General features: G+C 48.4%; 1 protein-coding gene across 1 annotated transcript in view; it reads right to left on the reverse strand.

The window, feature by feature from the left end:
• Positions 1-263: 263 nt before the first annotated feature.
• Positions 264-15,676, reverse strand: part of MCM3AP (minichromosome maintenance complex component 3 associated protein) — a 42,308-nt gene continuing 26,895 nt past the window's right edge. Inside the window, exons 19-28 of the mRNA XM_065876142.1 lie at positions 15,511-15,645; positions 13,561-13,711; positions 8,749-9,007; positions 8,433-8,530; positions 7,223-7,613; positions 5,854-6,111; positions 5,247-5,376; positions 3,259-3,465; positions 1,831-1,981; positions 264-549 (exon numbers count right to left, since the gene is read on the reverse strand). Coding sequence (XP_065732214.1) covers positions 391-549; positions 1,831-1,981; positions 3,259-3,465; positions 5,247-5,376; positions 5,854-6,111; positions 7,223-7,613; positions 8,433-8,530; positions 8,749-9,007; positions 13,561-13,711; positions 15,511-15,645 — 1,939 coding nt within the window. The 3' untranslated portion in view covers positions 264-390. The remainder of the gene's footprint in view (positions 550-1,830; positions 1,982-3,258; positions 3,466-5,246; positions 5,377-5,853; positions 6,112-7,222; positions 7,614-8,432; positions 8,531-8,748; positions 9,008-13,560; positions 13,712-15,510; positions 15,646-15,676) is intronic.

Raw genomic sequence — 15,676 nt, forward strand, 5'->3', positions numbered from 1 at the left:
CAGTACACCTGTTGGCTCTCTGAGGTGTGAGCAGGGCAGGCCGGGTGGGCAGGGTCCCTGCACCTTATTCATCCCTGCACTACTGATTTGGCACATCAGGGACTGCAACTGTTGCTAGGACAATGAATGACCACCGTTACGCACTGAAATGTAAGAGCATGTGTTGGTGCACAACAGTCAGAAGAGATCATGAAAACAGGTAAGAGTATCAAAGACATTACACAGGAGAAAACAACCTTTCATTCTGAAAACTGAGGAAGACCTCATTAGATATTCCAGTGGTTTATTTGCATGATTAATAATCACATTCCAACATGCATCAAGCATCTGAGAATAACATTATTTTGAGTTAAAAGAACATCTTCTAGACCCTCTCTCAGGTCCAGCAGCTCAAATGTCCACCATGTCCAGTAGTGCAGAGAGATGGAGCTCAGAGGCAACGTCCTCTGCCCTTGAACTCCGGATCAGCCTTTCTAGGCGCTTCAGCCGTTCGGTCACAGACGTGCCTGTTGCCTCTGACATCTGCAGTTGCTCCCCTGTCCTGTCATTCTATTTGAACAAAAAAAGAAACCAAAAATAGCTTTGGGATACCCACAAGCCAAGATATATTTTCTTTAAAGGCACTGGATCTGACTCACGTTAGAAACCTCTTCTGGGGCCTGCTAGGCTCAACAAATCCCTCTCTTGGCATCTACCACACATCCTTCCAGCCCCTTCCAGCACATACACATACAGTTGCCATCATCTGCCATGGAATGTTTCCTCTTCTGATTCTTTATTTATATTTAAAATTTTCCTTTTCTGCCCATGCCGCATGGCATGTGGGATCTTAGTTCCCCTACCAGGGATCAAACCCCAAACCCCCTGCATTGGAAGCGCACAGTCTTAACCACTGGACTACCGGGGAAGTCCCTCCACTTCTGATTCTACCATGAACAACTTCTAGTCGTTTTTATAAGATATCGTTGTCAAGAGCTATGAACTATGCCATCATATGTATTGTAATTGCTGAACCAGACTCTCATCTTTGGATGTTTAGTTTCCACTTTCATGTACTATAATTAATGCTACAGTGAACAAATACATTAACTTTTGTCATCAGTAATTTCTTTAGGGCAGAATTGTTAAGTCAAAGGGTACAAATATTTTTAAGGTGTATCTGCCAAACTAATAATTGGAAATAGTATGTCATCTTAATTTGTTTTTCTCCGCAATTGAAGGGCTTCCTAAAAGCCAATCCAGGAGCATACATTTCGCCTGTCCAGCATTATACATATAAACTCTGCTTTTGTTTCTTTTATCACTGAAGGAAGAATGGTGAAGTAGAAAGACCTTGAGCTTCGGAGCCAGCTGGGTCTGGCTTTAAAAAGCAGCTTTGCCACTGACCAGCTGAACACTCTTGGGTGAGGCCCTTGACTTCTGTGCGCATACCCTCCTCATTCATTAATTTTCCTCACGGAAAATTAATACCAGAAGGGAGGTCCGGGTGATGCCAAAGCTTGGACAGTCTGTGCTCCATAAACCGAACCACTGTTGTCACCTTTGTTGTTCTCCTCCAAACTTTACTGCATGTCAGCATAACATGGTTATGGGTTTTGTTCAGTTCTTAAGCATGTTTCAATTCCATTCTTCATTCATTTCATAAGCAGAAACTCGGAATTAGTTGGGCCACTATAATACTGACAGATTAAGTTTAAGAAAAGATCTAATTTAAGCTAATAATTTATTGGTCATCATGACATCATACGATGACTCGAGACATTACTTTTTTCCCAGTCATTCTCTCAGTTGTTAAGTCTAATATAAATGCCAAATGTACTCTCTTCTCACCTGAAGGCTAGTAGTTGTAGATGTTTTCATCACAGGTTCGACAGTCTGAGGCAGAGACACCAGAGTCTGAGGAAGGTAGAGTGGAAGGGAAGTTGAATCCGTACATGCTCCCGAGTCCTCTGACAACCACTGCTGAAGTTGATCTTCAAACCTGAAACATTTGAGCATTAGGAAGCAAAAATTTAACTGTCACTCACTTTTCTCCTATATACGCTTTAAATCTTTTAAAGCTCTGCTTTTTACTAAGGGTGGAACTAAGTTATAACATCAACTAAGAAGCAGAAAAGCACTGTTTAAAAAAATTTAGTATCTTCTCTTTAACTTATAAAACTGATTTATATTTAATGAAAAAGGTGGCATTTATCCAAAACAACTGGTTTTTAACATTACTTGTACTTCTCTCACTTGGTTTATCTTCTCTGGCTTATTTTGCTATTACGTGTCTATAATTAATTTGGATCTCTTTGGATTATCCAAAATGTATGGATTGCTGCTTTAGTTTAAAATTAACCCAAAATAACATCGCACTGACACCTAACATACTCCAGAGCTGTCCACTCCATATACTTGTTTTTTAAAGAAATATAATCTGGTCCAAACTGCTTAAATGATACAGACCTAGGAAAATCTACTTTTAGAAATCATGACACATTCATTCACTCTCCCAACACATATTTATCAAGCCTCCACCAAATAAATGCTAGGCATCATTCTGGGTACCAGCGACACAGCACTGAGACAGAACAGACAAGGCCCAGCTGGAGGCAGCTGACACTCTAGTGAGGTGAGACAGACAAAGGAGACGTCTGAAGACGAGAAAGACAAGGCAGAGACATGGAGACAGGGAGGACTGGTGAGATGGGTAAGGAGGTCCTCACTGAGTAGATGCGAGCAGAGGCCAGAAGTGAGCACAAGGTGGGCCAAGGGGAGGGGCTGACCTTGCCTACTGGCTGGACACGGAGGCTGCTGGAGAGGACAGGGTAGAGGGAGGCATGAGGACGACAGTGGAAACTCCCTTCTTGCCGTCTCTTCTTCCTCAGTAAAACCATGAACACAGGTGGTGGGAGAGGCAGAGGGAAGCCCTGCTCTATCCAGCTCCTGCATAGCCGCAGTGTGGGAATGCCCCAACGCCCAGGCTGGCCAGACGGGCAGAGCGTGCCAGCCACGTGCCACAGAGGCTTAGTTAGCCAGCTACACTCACTCCCCACTAGGAGACTCGGGACTTTCAGTGATAAACAATCAACAAAACCGATTTCAAATAATAAAAGTCGAAGGCACACTATCGAGGGCACTGCCTCTGTCCTCAAAGAGCTTATCCTTCACACGTCTGACCTGCCTTCTTTTTTAAACAGTCTCGTCCCTGGGATCCTTGCTAACCCAGCATGAAGCGGCCTAAAGGACAAAACGAACCCCGGAAACGGGCTTCACCTCTTGCTCTCCTCCTTCTCCAGCAGCAGGCTGCTGGACAGACACTGGGCCAGGAGCTCCTGGGCAGAGGCTCTGTGCATCAGGTCGTCGGTGCCAGGAATCCGCCCCTCTCGGCCGCGCTCCACACCTCTCTTCCCTTTGTGGTGCCCGTGAAGAAACGGAGTGCGAAGCTTGTTTGCAGAAGGATGAAAAGATCTTATCCCCAGACTGTAAGTACACGTTTTGAAATGCTTACGGTCAGGAAAGAGAGGGAGAAAGGGCTCCTCTGGCATCAGGTAGAGTGGGGTGCTTTGGGGTCAGGCACAGGCGCAGAGGAAGGGCAGCCTCTGCCTTGCAGCAGCTTCCCCTCTCCTGGGCAGCAAGGCTCCCGAAGCGTCTCTACTCTGAGTTTTGCTTCCCATTCCAGGGTCATCAGCAGTCTCTGTTTTTCCCTAATACTGGCAAGGTTCTTATTTTTCATGTAGCTCCTAAATCCATCTGGATTTTTTTTTTTTTTTTTTTTTTTTTTGCTGTGATGCGAGGCCTGTGGGATCCTAGTTCCCCGACTAGGGATTGAACCCAGGCCCTGGGCAGTGAAAGCGCTGAGTCCTAACCACTGGACCGCCAGGGAATTCCCCTGGAAGTAATGTTTACAGCAGCGGGAGATGAGGGTCTAATGCTTTTTCTAAACAGAGGCCGAAGTCTGTCCTCTCTGCACTCATGTCCCGCGTTTGGCGTGGTGCTTTTATCACATATGGTTCTGCTCTTGCACTTTCTATCCTGACCCATTTGTCTGCTGTAACTTCATTATATGTTTTGAGATCAAGCTGAGCAGACCTTCCTTGTTATTCTTATTCAAAATTTTCTCAGCAATTGCTACACATTTTCTCATCCTGATGAATTCTAGAATTAACTTGTCAAGACCAGGCGGAAACATCCTTTTGGGCTTTTGATTAGAAATGCCCTGACTTTATAGTTTGAGAACTGACATCTTTATAGCGTTGCATCCTCCAGTCAGCAAAGCCTAGCCTGCCCCTCATTTATTCAAGGTTTCTTTGCACCTTCAGGGCTCTGAGAATCCCCTTCACAGGGGTTTGGCGCCTCTCCTGGTCAGTTGGTGTCCATATGTTCTAGATTTGTTACTGCTGTGGATGAGAATTTCTGTGCATTGTAGGTTGGTCTGTCTGGTCACCTTGCTGAATGCCGAACAGTTCTAAGGGTATGACTGTCGGTGATCCTGAACTGACAGTTTTACTGTCTGGAAATAATTGGTCCTCCTCTCTTGGTTATTTATGCCCTAAACCGGGCAGGGTCTCCAGGACAACAGTGGACAGCAGTGATGTCAGGGCAGCTCAAGGCTGGCTCTCACTTCAGTGTTTCTGATGTTTTACCGAGAAGCATGGGGTTTGTTAGGAGTTTTATGGCAGACAGCCCTATCAAGCTAAAGAACTGTTCTACCCAAGTTTCGTAGGAAATTTTATCAGAACGGGTATGAATTGTTTTCTTGGAGAGGGAGAAGGAATGGGTAAAAATTTTAAGGAAAACTTTTCAACACCTAGTGAAATGACCGCTTATTTTTCTGTTATGGCAGCAAATTACACAAATAGTTGTGTACTGCTGTTGATATTGTAGAGCATGGTATAAAGCGAGCCTGTGAGTTTTTTACGTACTGCAAAACTGCAAGTGCTAACATCTTACTTAGTATTTTTGAACCAGGTTTGTAAGTGAGATCAGACAACAGCTTTCTTTTGTCTGCACTCTCCTGGTTATGTTACGACTTCAGGGTCAGGTTTGTCCAATAAATGAAATGCGATGCTTGCTTCCCTCTGCTCTACAACAGTTTCTACTACATGGGAATGATCTGTTCCTCCAGCATGTCGGAATCTCCCCACAATGGGCTGGATTTCATGTATAGGATGTGAATTTCTGCTGTATACTCTGTTACAGAGAATGCAGTTCACTCTCTTGGTTGTGGGATGACAGAAACGCACACTGAACACAGATCTCACCAGCTCTGACTCAACTGTAGCTCCTTCTGCGTCTGCATTCTGGCTTGTTCCCACGATAAAGGAACGTCGTAGTTTTTCAGATGGTTTTTAAAAAAATACACACATATCTGACCATCTTTAGTCAGTGCCTCTGAGAAAACGATACAAAAATAAGAAGAGAAAAGAATATCAAAAGAGCAACAGGTGACCACTTGATGTCTGCTTAAATTCACTGACTTAAGGACTAGCCCTTCCGATTAAAGTCACACAATTATGTGACTCCCATGCTTGAGCTACATATGCTACAAGCTTCCATGGGTCATTCAAGGTCCAGAGAGGCTCACGTCCAGACCTGCATGGCCAGTGTGACTACTCAGAGATGTCTCTCTAAAGCCAGCCTCGGGGGCCCATTTCAGGGAGATGAATGCAGGCTCTCCTGGAACCTTCTCAGCTCTTCCCAATGTTTATAAGTCACCTGGAGGTCACTGGCTTGGAGAGGTAGCCCTAAGGAGAGGAAGGGTGGGGACCCGCAGTAAGGAAACAACCATCAAGTAAACATCTTCCTTTGCTGAAACTGGACCAGGAAAGTCTCCTGAGGAGCCGGCCCACGGCACCAAGCACTAACTACCTGGTGTGACGGGAAGCCTGGGGGGTGTCCAGTCCCTCAGCCTGTGGTTGATGCACAAGGCGATGATGTCATCCCACGGGATCTCAGCAACTGAGGGCCGCGCCCCCCGGCCTGGGGAGGGGCTCCCGCTCTTCCACCTGCGGTGCGTGCCACGGAGCAGGCTCTCCACCTGGGACTGCAGGACAGGCTGCGTCTGGAGAGAGCTGGGGATCTGGGAGGCATACTGGACAACCATGGAGCACACGGGGAGCCAGGGGGCTGGAGAGAAAGCGCCACATGAGTCACAGACCGTGGTGCAAATCTACATGCCATGTTCTTCACTCTGTATTTTCCTAGGAAAAGGCAACTCCGTAGCCGAGAAGTCTGCCTTCAACTCTGAATACAACAGAACCACAGCTGTTAAGGAAAGAACATCTCCCTCCCCACGTCCAGGTAAGGGATGCAGCCACCCAGGTCAAACTTCACAACAAAGGATCCATCCTAGAGGCTCCGACTGCACAGGCCTGCAGGTGCATGCAGGAACCCGTATCTGACCAAGCACTCAGGGACGTCTGGTCCCAGGGGCACGGGCTTCTCTCGGGGAGCCCCAGCCTAGCTCGCGGCAGAGGATTTGCGCAGTGCAGTGTATTCCCCATTGGGTTCCTTCAGTAGCAGATGTCTGTTAGACCTACTGGAGAGCGCACCTCAAAATTCAGAATGAAGCCTGAGGCCTCTGTTCCAATGGCCTAAAGCAGAACGGCCCTGCTAAGGCCATGTGCTGCGCCACGTGAGCACAAACAGCCTTGTTCCCTCCTAACAGCATCAGCAAGGGAAGGGGCAGCCTCCTCACAGCACAGGGACCCATAAAGTCTACGTGAGAACAGCCCAAAAGCCTCACTCGGGCACAGCCGGAGCCACAGAACGAGCTCCTTTGACAAAGAAGGAACACTGGTGTTAAAGCAGCACTGAGTGCCGTGGCCCCAGCAGAGCCAGCAGCGTGGGGACAGGACTGCACAGTCCCCATGCCTTTTGGTCCCAAATGCCATGGCACAGGCAGGATGGGACCTGCTGTTAACTGAGGAGTCCCAGGCCTTGGGTGCAGCACTCTTCCTGACACCTTCCTCCCGAGACTGGACAGATACCCACAGACCGCTCAGATGGTGGTGAAGGGCCAACAGGGCTAACTCCACAGAACCCCAGCTCGTCCTGACTCCTGAATCCAAAGGCAAGTGCGGACGGGCGCAGCGTGGGGCCGGGGTGCCCGGTGGAGAAGGGCCACCTCACGCTGGTGCCCGACACCGGCCAGGGAGTCTCTACAGCGCGAAGGAGGCGGGGAACTCGGCCGCAGCACACTGCTTCCCAGCCAGGACCCCTCAGCGCGAGCACGCACCTCCCGGGGGCGGAAGGTCCATCTGTGGGAGCTGGAAGCCAAGGACAGCCTGCCTCAGCCAGGCCAGGTGCTCCGGGGTGTTCCAGTGAAGGTGAGGAAGCAGCCGGCTGCCCCCTGCCTCGGCAAACTCAGCGACAGGCCAGGACAGGTCACAGAGCTGCTCGGAGGACACTACAGAGGCCAGGAAGCTCAGCACGCTGTTGAACAGTTCGATGATGGCACCTGGCTCCTGCGGGGCCAGGCCGCCTAGCCTCCGCTCTCTTCTGTCGTGGAAGAACCGGCCGCTAAACTCCCGGCTAACCCCGTCTTCCACGTACTGAATGAGGGTCTGGCAACAAAGGTCAAGGGCACAGGGGCAGTGCGAGACCAGCCACTGCACAGCCTGCGAAACCTGGGAAGGAAAGACAGTGGGGAGATCTGGTTCAACAATTCACACTGCTTTTCAGGAAGAGATTCCTGAAGGCGCCCCGCCCACAGCTGCCACAGCAGGTGCCGCCGGAGCAGCGGCCTCTCAACCACACCAGGAAGGGGAGCAGAAGCTTCCACTGCAGTCTCCCAGGGCCCTGGAGACCCACACAGCAGGGACCCCGAGAAGGGCTCCCGTGCCCCTCGCCCCCGAGGAGCGTGGCCTGAAGGACCGCCCCGCAAGGGCTGGAGGCCCAGGGGAAACCAGCCCTACACATCCTCTTCACCTCACACAGAAAAGGAAGCCACGTCTTCCCGTTCTTAGAAGGGCTAACAGCTTCACCACATGCCTGGATGCTTTCACATCCTGTAGTTATCTTTCCTCCTGTAGTTATTACTTTTATTTTAATTCCTGGCATTTCTTTGCCTAAATGTAATTGTCAGCACAGACTTCCTTTTTTTAAGGAAACTTCTGATGACATTATTTCTTCATATTCCAAGGACAACCACTTACAAAAATAATTATACATCTGACCGTGAGATACAAGACATGAATTGTCATATTTTAAATCCATAACAACAAAACCTCTAAAAAAATTTACACAAACAATTTAATTTATTGCCAATAGCAGAACTGTGGGCAAATTTTATCTTTTATTTTGATTTCTGCTTACATTTTTAGAAAGTTTCCTGTCAAAACATAAAATTAAAGATGCAAGCAGTAACATACACTAAATTCAAGATAGAGTGAAAGGGAAAAAACTGAAAATATCTTGTCGGACCTTTAAAAATGATAAAACCTTACCTTAGTCGTGCCTTGTAAATCACTAATGGAATCAGGGATCTCAATAACGGTATAATCTGAAATCAGCTTGGCTGAAATCAAATCCTGTAGCATCAGACCTTTAAGACAAACAGACGTAGGTCACCTGTCTCCTGGTAGAGGTCTGCAGGCCAGCAAAGGCATCTCACTGCTCCGACCCCGCCCAGCCCTGCCCCCAGTCACTGCAGCAGCTGCTGTCACATGACTCCAGACACCACACTGCCAGCACTTTCTCATACCCCCGGCTCTACCCACTTATTTAACATGCCAGCTCATAAATGGAACTGCCTTCACACACCAGCTTCCACTTCCTTCTCCACGGCGTCCCCTCCTGGGCTGGACACAAGAACCACCAGCGGAAGCGCAGGCTGGAAGGGCTTGGCCTGCAGGAGCTGCTTGATCTGCAGCAACGCCGACAGCCAGTACACGTCCTCCTCCGCCACGTCCTCGCTCTTCACTTTGGGGGGAAGCAGCAGCATAAGCCCGCTGGCTCCCAGGAGCTCCTTCTGTGTCTCCACAGCATCGAGGGCACAGTCGCTAAGAGCACCGTGGGCCACCTGGAACAGCAGCCAGGCCATCAAGATGGGTGCACCAGGGGACAAATCAACAGTGAGCTTCGGTCCCAGAGTGAGCAGAGCCAGATGCTCACCTCACGCCAGGTCAGCCTCCCGCCGTGAGGCCGAGAATTAGTACGGAAATCAGTCACAGGTAATGCAGCCTCTGGCTAGACTTCTGTTGGAGCAATTTAATCTTAACAGTCACCTCAAACAGGCTTGTGAAAAACGAGTAGGCCGGGACTTCCCCGGTGGCTTCCCTGGTGGTTAAGAATCTGCCTGCCAGGGCAGCGGACACGGGTTGGATTGCTGCTCCAGGAAGATCCCACATGCCGTGGAGCAACTAAGCCCGTGCACCACAACTACTGAGCCTGTGCTCTAGAGCCCACGAGCCACAACTACTGAGCCCACGTGCCATAACTACTGAAGCCCACACACCTAGAGCCTGTGCTCCGCAACAAGAGAAGCCACCGCAATGGGAAGCCTGCGCATTGCAATGAAGAGTAGCCCCCGCTCGCTGCAAACAGAGAAAGACTGTGTGCAGCAACAAAGACCCCACACAGCCAAAAATTTTTTTAAATTAAAAAAAAAGAAAAAAGAAAGAAACCCAAAGGAAACAGATACCGCATGGCACATAGAAAACTTATGCAAAAATCCTAATTTCCTCTGAGGATGCCTCTGGAAACAGTCATAAGATGATATGAAAAAGTCAAATAAGGACAAGAAAAAGGAAATCAATAATATATATATTATTAAAAACTCAATAGAACATTTGGAATACAAAGTCAAGGAAATCTCCCAGAAAACAGTATTAAAAAACAAGAGAAAATGGGATAGAAAGGATTAAGAGGCTCAGACGCTCAACTGATGAGGCCAACATCAGTCTAATAGGAGTTCAAGAGAGAAGAGAATCAATGAGAAGGAAAGCGGATGTCATCAAGATGCAAAAACGTCAGTCTCCAGCCCACAAGGACCCACCAGGCCCAAACCATGAGGGAAGGAAGTCAGCACCAGGGCCCCAGGGACAGAGTGCATGCTTCCAAAGAGAAACAAAGTGGGCCACAGAGAAAGGAACAGAACAGTTTCAGACATCTCAACAGCAAAGCTGAATGGCAGGTGACAGTGGAGCAAACTAGAAGGAAAATAACTTTCAATCCATAATTCTACAAACCTAGCTAAACTATGAAGCAAATGTGAGAGTAAATACATTTTCAGACAGGCAAGAATGCCAAAAATTCTCCTCCCACGCATTCTTCCTTTGGAAGAAAGTGGAAAACGTGCTCCATCCAACAAGAGACTAAACCAAGAAAACGCGCTGCTGCTGCTGCCGCCAATGGCAGCACCGCGTAAGGGCCTGATGCGTCGGACTGCGCTCCGTCTGTGTAACTCACTTGGCCCTCAAGGGTCCCTGTGCGCAGTGGCGCCGCGGAGCAGCTGTGTGGCCCCAGGCTATGTGTTTTGGCTTCTCCCTCCCTGGCAAAACCACATCATGAGTAAGAGCACTGACCCACAGGCGGCGCCCGGCCACGAGGGCCAGAGCTAGGGGTGGGAGAGCGGGACCGAGCTCTTGGTCTGGAGGGCCCGGCTGAAGCCACAGCGTGGGACATGTTATCCGCCTCAAGGGGAGCAGGAGGGTGGCACCTTCTCAGAGGGAGGGACAAGGTGAAGTGACAGAACACTTAGGAAACTCTATTGAGACATGCACAGCCCATGTTCCGGCACATCTGGGTAATATGAACGAAAGATGAAGATAAAACTACTTAAGTAAGATAATGGGACAACTACTACTTGCAAAAAAATAAACAAATGTCACAGAACACTTGCCGGTTCTGGGGCAAATAGCCGTCACACAGCACGCACGCGCACACACAACACACGCACCCACGTGGCCCCGCTTGCTGAGATAATATAAAGTAACGATGTAGCCACCTGGAAGGTGGGGAGGCTGAGAGGAGCTGGGGTATTAAGAGTTCACGCCTCCCACAGTGGGGTGTGCAGCCCCAGGATGGCCCCCACGATGCTACCTCCTCGAGCTGATGTCCGTGCACCGTCACCTGCCCTGAGTGTGAGCTGGGCCCAGTGACACGCTTCTAACGGTATCAGACAAACATAATGGGGTGCCACCTCTAAGATTAGGCTACAAAGGGATTACGCCAGCTTGCTCAGCTGATGGGAGCCAGCTGATGCCCTGTTGTGAGCTGCCTCATAGAAGCCCACGTGGCGTGGCCTGCAGGCAAGTGAATCCTGCCAACAACCACGAGCGTGGGCTTTCCGAGGAGACCAGAGCCCTGGCCTACATCTTGACTTACACCTGGTGAGGAACCCTGAGCCAGAGGGCCCATCTAAGCCCCACCTGGACTTCTGCCCCACAGAAACTGTGAGTAACGAACGTTTGTTATTTAAAGCTGCCACGTTTGGATGTTTTTTGGTTTTTGCTTTTTTTGGCCGTGCCGCACAGCATGCGGGGTCTTAGTTCCCGAACCAGGGGTCGAACCCAGGCACCCTGCAGTGGAAACGCAGAATCCTAACCACTGGACCGCGAGGGAATTCCCAAAGCTGCCACATCTGGAGGTAACCTGCTATGTAGCAATAGATAACTAATACACATATTTTCATGCAAAGTCGGCAGAGAACATCTAAAGTGGATAAATAAGAGAAATGGCAGTGTAAGGACATGACATGGAAACAGGACAGAAGTCAAGCCTCGGGGAAAGGAGCTAGAAGAAGGGGCAGGGGCTGCGATTTCTCATCATACATCATGTGGTGCTATCTGAGTTTTTAACTACACGCAAGTATTATTTTGACTTAAAATTTTAAGAATAAAGGCAAGAACACACTAATTGTCCAGTAGGTGAAGTCTGACTTTGTCATCATAGGAAAAAGGGAAGAACACGCCCCAGGATGTTTCTGTTGCCTCTGAATGGTGAGAGCTTAGATGGCTCTTATAATCTTTATACTTCCTCTGTATTTCCTTGTGTTTTTAGTTTTATATATGTATTACTTTCACGTTTAAGAAATACAATAAATAGTATTAAAATGGAAAGACACAAACAAAAATTCTAGAGTCAAACTACAGTTTGAAGCAGTTCCAAGGACAGGAGGAACATGCCCTACAGTGCTGCATGCAGATGTCCGGGTGTGCCATGAACGTGCCTGTCAGGAAAAGCAGAGGTCAGGCGTGGAGACTTCGGGTCAGGACATGGTGGGCAGGGCCGCTTTCACTGGGCCCCGCTCTGAGCGTGCCGCCGGTCGTGATCGCCACACTATGGGAGGCACCAGGCCCAGGTCGGACAGCTGGCCACAGCAGCAGCTACCAACACCAGGTCTGCTCAACATTGAAGCCCACACTTCCTGCCCTGCACTGCTATTTTCTAAGTAAATAAAATATACATCTGGTTTTACTTCTGAACACACACAGTAAAACCTCAAATTCATTTATGCAGGTCTGAATCTAATGAGGAAACAGGTTCTCATTAAACAAGTATCTCTCAGGGAACCAATTAAGCTCAGTATTGCACAAATACCTATAAAGAACAAAAATTAGGGACTTCCCTGGTGGCGCAATGGTTAAGAATCTGCCTGCCAATGCAGGGGACATGGGTTCGATCCCTGGTCTGGGAAGATCCCACATGCTGTGGAGCAACTAAGCCCGTGTGCCACAACTACTGAGCCTGTGCTCTAGAGCCCATGAGCCACAACTACTGAGCCCGCGTGCCACAACTACTGAAGTCTGCGCACCTCGAGCCCGTGCTCCGTAACAAGAGAAGCCACTGCAATGAGAAGCCCATGCACTGCAACGAAGAGTAGACCCCGCTCGCCGCAACCAGAGGAAGCCCATGTGCAGCAACGAAGACCCAACGCAGCCAAGAGAAAGAGAGGAAGAAAGAGAGAGAGAGAGAGAGAGAGAAAGAAAGAGAGGGAGGGAGAGAAAGAGACAGGAAGGAAGGCAGGAAGGGAAAGGAAACGAAAGGAAAGAAAATTAGAACTTATAATCAAAAACTGAGGACAACTTTAATGTAAAACAAAAACAAAAACCTGAAATGCCCACTACTGAACCTAAGTGAAAACTGCATAGGATTAAAAAACATTAGTCTTTTGGTAAGACCTGATATATCAGGAAGCTATTTAACAAAGATTTCAGCAGCTGACAGACCATATGAGATGCAACAGCCACTGCATTTTTTTGTAATGCTCTGTCTCATCCCTCTTGGGTTAGTTACCAGAGGTCCGTGGAATTCAGGGCTTCTGAATTATAGGTGAACATATGGACTTTTCAGGGTTGTTCTGGGTTTTCACCAAGTTCTCAAAGAGAGGTCTGTGACCCAAGAGAGTTAAGACTCACTGCACTCCCGAGAATCTAGCCTGGTCTCTCACACCAAGGGGGTGTGCATGGGATGTCGTCAAGATGCAAGGAGGAACAGAGAGGACACTTGCTTCTGAGCCTCCCACATTGTTTCAGGGCCACTTCAGGGAAGTTATATGGCTCCAATCACATCTGGGAGTGAGCGCAAATGAGAAAATCCCAGAAGTAAATACACTAAGTGACGGTCACTCACCTTGACGCACACACTGACAGAAACTGTCTGATTCCCTTTGCTGCTCAGAGTGTGAAAGAGAGTGAGTGTCTGAATCCCACCATCACGGTGTGTGTCATCCACTGAGCCATCATCTCCTATGAACTTGACTTTTAACCAATCTGCTAGAATTCTGTGAATAAAAGAAAATAACACTTGAAGGAGAGTCTAATCCTAAATGTGAACTACAAAGAGAAATATTACACAGATGTAAATACACATACACCAAATCTTACTATAAAGGTGATCTGAACTAATAAACAGGCTGTGATTTTTTAAATGGAGTTAGGAACTCTACTGGGTTATATATTTGAGAGGACACTCATTCTAATGTGATCTAAGATTATTTATTTATTTATTTATGGCTGTGTTGGGTCTTCGTTTCTGTGCATGGGCTTTCGCTAGTTGTGGCAAGCGGGGGCCACTCTTCATCGCGGTGCGCGGGCCTCTCACTATCGCGGCCTCTGTTGTTGCAGAGCACAGGCTCCAGACACGCAGGCTCAGTAATTATGGCTCACGGGCCCAGATGCTCCGCGGCATGTGGGACCTTCCCAGACCAGGGCTCGAACCCGTGTCCCCTGCATTGGCAGGCAGATTCTCAACCACTGCGCCACCAGGGAAGCCCCATGATTTATGATTTTGAAGCACTAAGACAAGATTCTGAGCAACAGAAAAGGTCCTTAGAGTTTACCACACAACCCAGCAATTCCACTCCTAGGTATATAACCAAAAGAACTGCAAAACATATCTCCACACAAACACTTACACGTCAATGTTCACAGAAGCGTTATCATAATAATCAAAAAGTGGAAACACCACAAATGCCCATCAACTGGTGAACAGAGAAATAAAATGTGATATATTCACGCAATCAAATATCATTCGGCCACAAAATTAAGGACTAATATATGCTACAACGTGAATGAACCTAGAAAACATTATGCCAAGTGAAAGATGCCAGGCATAGAAGACTACGTGTTTTCGGGTTCTATTTGTATGAAATGTCCAGAATAGGCAAATGAATAGAGACAGAAAACAGATTAGTCGTTGCCAGGGGCTGCAGGTAAGAAGGGATGGACTGATCACGGGCATGGATTTTTTTTTAGGTGAAAAAGTGTTCTGCGATTAGATAGTTGTGATGGTTATACAACTCTGTGAATATACTAGAACCAGTGAAATGTACACTTTAAATGGGAGAAATTTATGATATGTGAATTACATCTAAAAAAGAAAAGTAACATGTTCCGTAGTTGCTTTAAAAGTATGTTATCTGGGGCTTCCCTGGTGGCGCAGTGGTTGAGAGTCCGCCTGCCAATGCAGGGGACGTGGGTTCGTGCCCTGGTCCAGGAAAATCCCACATGCTGCGGAGCGGCTGGGCCCGTGAGCCATGGCCGCTGAGCCTGCGCATCCGGAGCCTGTGCTCCGCAACGGGAGGGGCCACCACAGTGAGAGGCCCGCGTACCGCTCAAGTATGGTTTCTGGAAGCAACTTGGTTACAAGAAACAATGGCATGTCAACTTTTTCGATCTCTTTTTAAAAATGCCCGAAGTTTTTTACCTAAGGAAAAAATGGAACTATAGCAAACAAACTAAACTGTCTTCCCCAAGAGTCTAAAATGAAGCAGGCATACCTCAGCATAGCTTTAAGTCACAATCAAGTCTGAAATGTTTTTGGACAAAGACTGTTGCCAACGATACAAAATAAAAATGTGAATAATCTAAAGCGTCAACTTCAAATAACAAACAAAACAGCCTGCAAAGCTGAGCATCAAAATGAGAGCAGGCGTCAGGGCCCCCAGGAGGAGAGGAGCACACTGGCTGACACCCGGCCACCCCCGTGTGCAGCACTCAGCTGCCAGATGCTCTGGAGAAGTCACCCCGCCTCCCGGCCGCTTGCTGAGCATCTAGCCCCACAGGGGGAGACCTGCCTGACCTGCCAGGACTCCCTGGGGACTGCTCTTCTCCGTCAGGCAACACCAGCACCAGCTTCCAAAACACGCGCTCCTGCCCCCCCGGGAGGTGCTCAGCCACGAGGGATGGCAGGTCCAGGGGTGCCCATGCCGCGTCACTGGAAGGGACAGAGCACCACAGGTGAGCCA

Source organism: Phocoena phocoena, chromosome 4, assembly GCF_963924675.1.
Source record: "Phocoena phocoena chromosome 4, mPhoPho1.1, whole genome shotgun sequence".
NCBI classification, from domain to species: domain Eukaryota; kingdom Metazoa; phylum Chordata; class Mammalia; order Artiodactyla; family Phocoenidae; genus Phocoena; species Phocoena phocoena.